General features: G+C 55.4%; 1 protein-coding gene across 1 annotated transcript in view; it reads right to left on the bottom strand.

Moving 5' to 3' along the window:
• The window catches only part of MYADML2 (myeloid associated differentiation marker like 2), a 976-nt gene extending 653 nt beyond the window's left edge, over positions 1 to 323 (bottom strand). The window contains 2 exon segments of the mRNA XM_029085588.1: positions 1 to 187; positions 189 to 323. The exon segment at positions 1 to 187 is cut by the window's left edge and continues 653 nt beyond it. Of these exon segments, the coding sequence (XP_028941421.1) occupies positions 1 to 187; positions 189 to 323 (322 nt within the window).
• Positions 324 to 698: the final 375 nt, after the last annotated feature.

Genomic DNA, 698 nt, shown 5'->3' with positions numbered 1-698 from the left:
GGTAGATCACGGCAGCCGTGACAGACATGAGTGTGGCGAGCATGGCAAAAGCAGCAGTGAAGTTTCCCCAGGAGATGCTCAGGCAGCTGTGCAGATGCGTGAATTCACAGGTGATGATGAAGACAGTGACGGCGAAACAGAAGGTCCAGACAAACATGCAGAAGGTGCCGTACGCGGGTGCCGTACGCAGCGCTGAATCCTCCCTGGTGGGCTACCAGGCTGAATGTGGTGCATCCAAACGTCATCTGCAGCAAACGAGCTATTCCCACTGGGGATGTCACGGCAGCCGTGTTCAGATAAGGCCCCCCCGTGCTCTCCATCATCTTTCCAGTCCAGCAGACAATGCAGTTAATACCCTTAACTGTTAAGGGTAAGTTAATACCCCCCCCCAAAGTCCTTTCAGGGTTTTGCTCTTTTGCCCTGAGTCACACCTGGTGCTGGATCAGCAGAGCAGCAGCTCCAATCCCCGCCTTGTCTCTCCCCGTATCGGTAGGTGCTGTGGTGACGCTGAGTGTGTGTTTCTGGCAGCCTCTCAGCGCAGACTTGCCGGATGCAAGGAGGTTACAGGCTGGCTCTTCCCACTGGCTGCGTTCTCAGGGTGCTGCGATCCACTCGCTCCACTTTCTCAGGTCTGAGACCTGCCCTGTATTCTGTCCGTTCAGTGTCTCTGTTCCCACATGATGGCTGAAAGGATCACT

The sequence above is a fragment of the Antrostomus carolinensis genome, unplaced genomic scaffold (assembly GCF_000700745.2).
Source record: "Antrostomus carolinensis isolate BGI_N321 unplaced genomic scaffold, ASM70074v2 scaffold40766, whole genome shotgun sequence".
In the NCBI taxonomy this organism is placed as follows: Eukaryota; Metazoa; Chordata; class Aves; order Caprimulgiformes; family Caprimulgidae; genus Antrostomus; species Antrostomus carolinensis.
The sequence above is the reverse complement of the archived record's forward strand: the minus strand, read 5'-3'. Positions and strand labels throughout refer to the sequence as shown.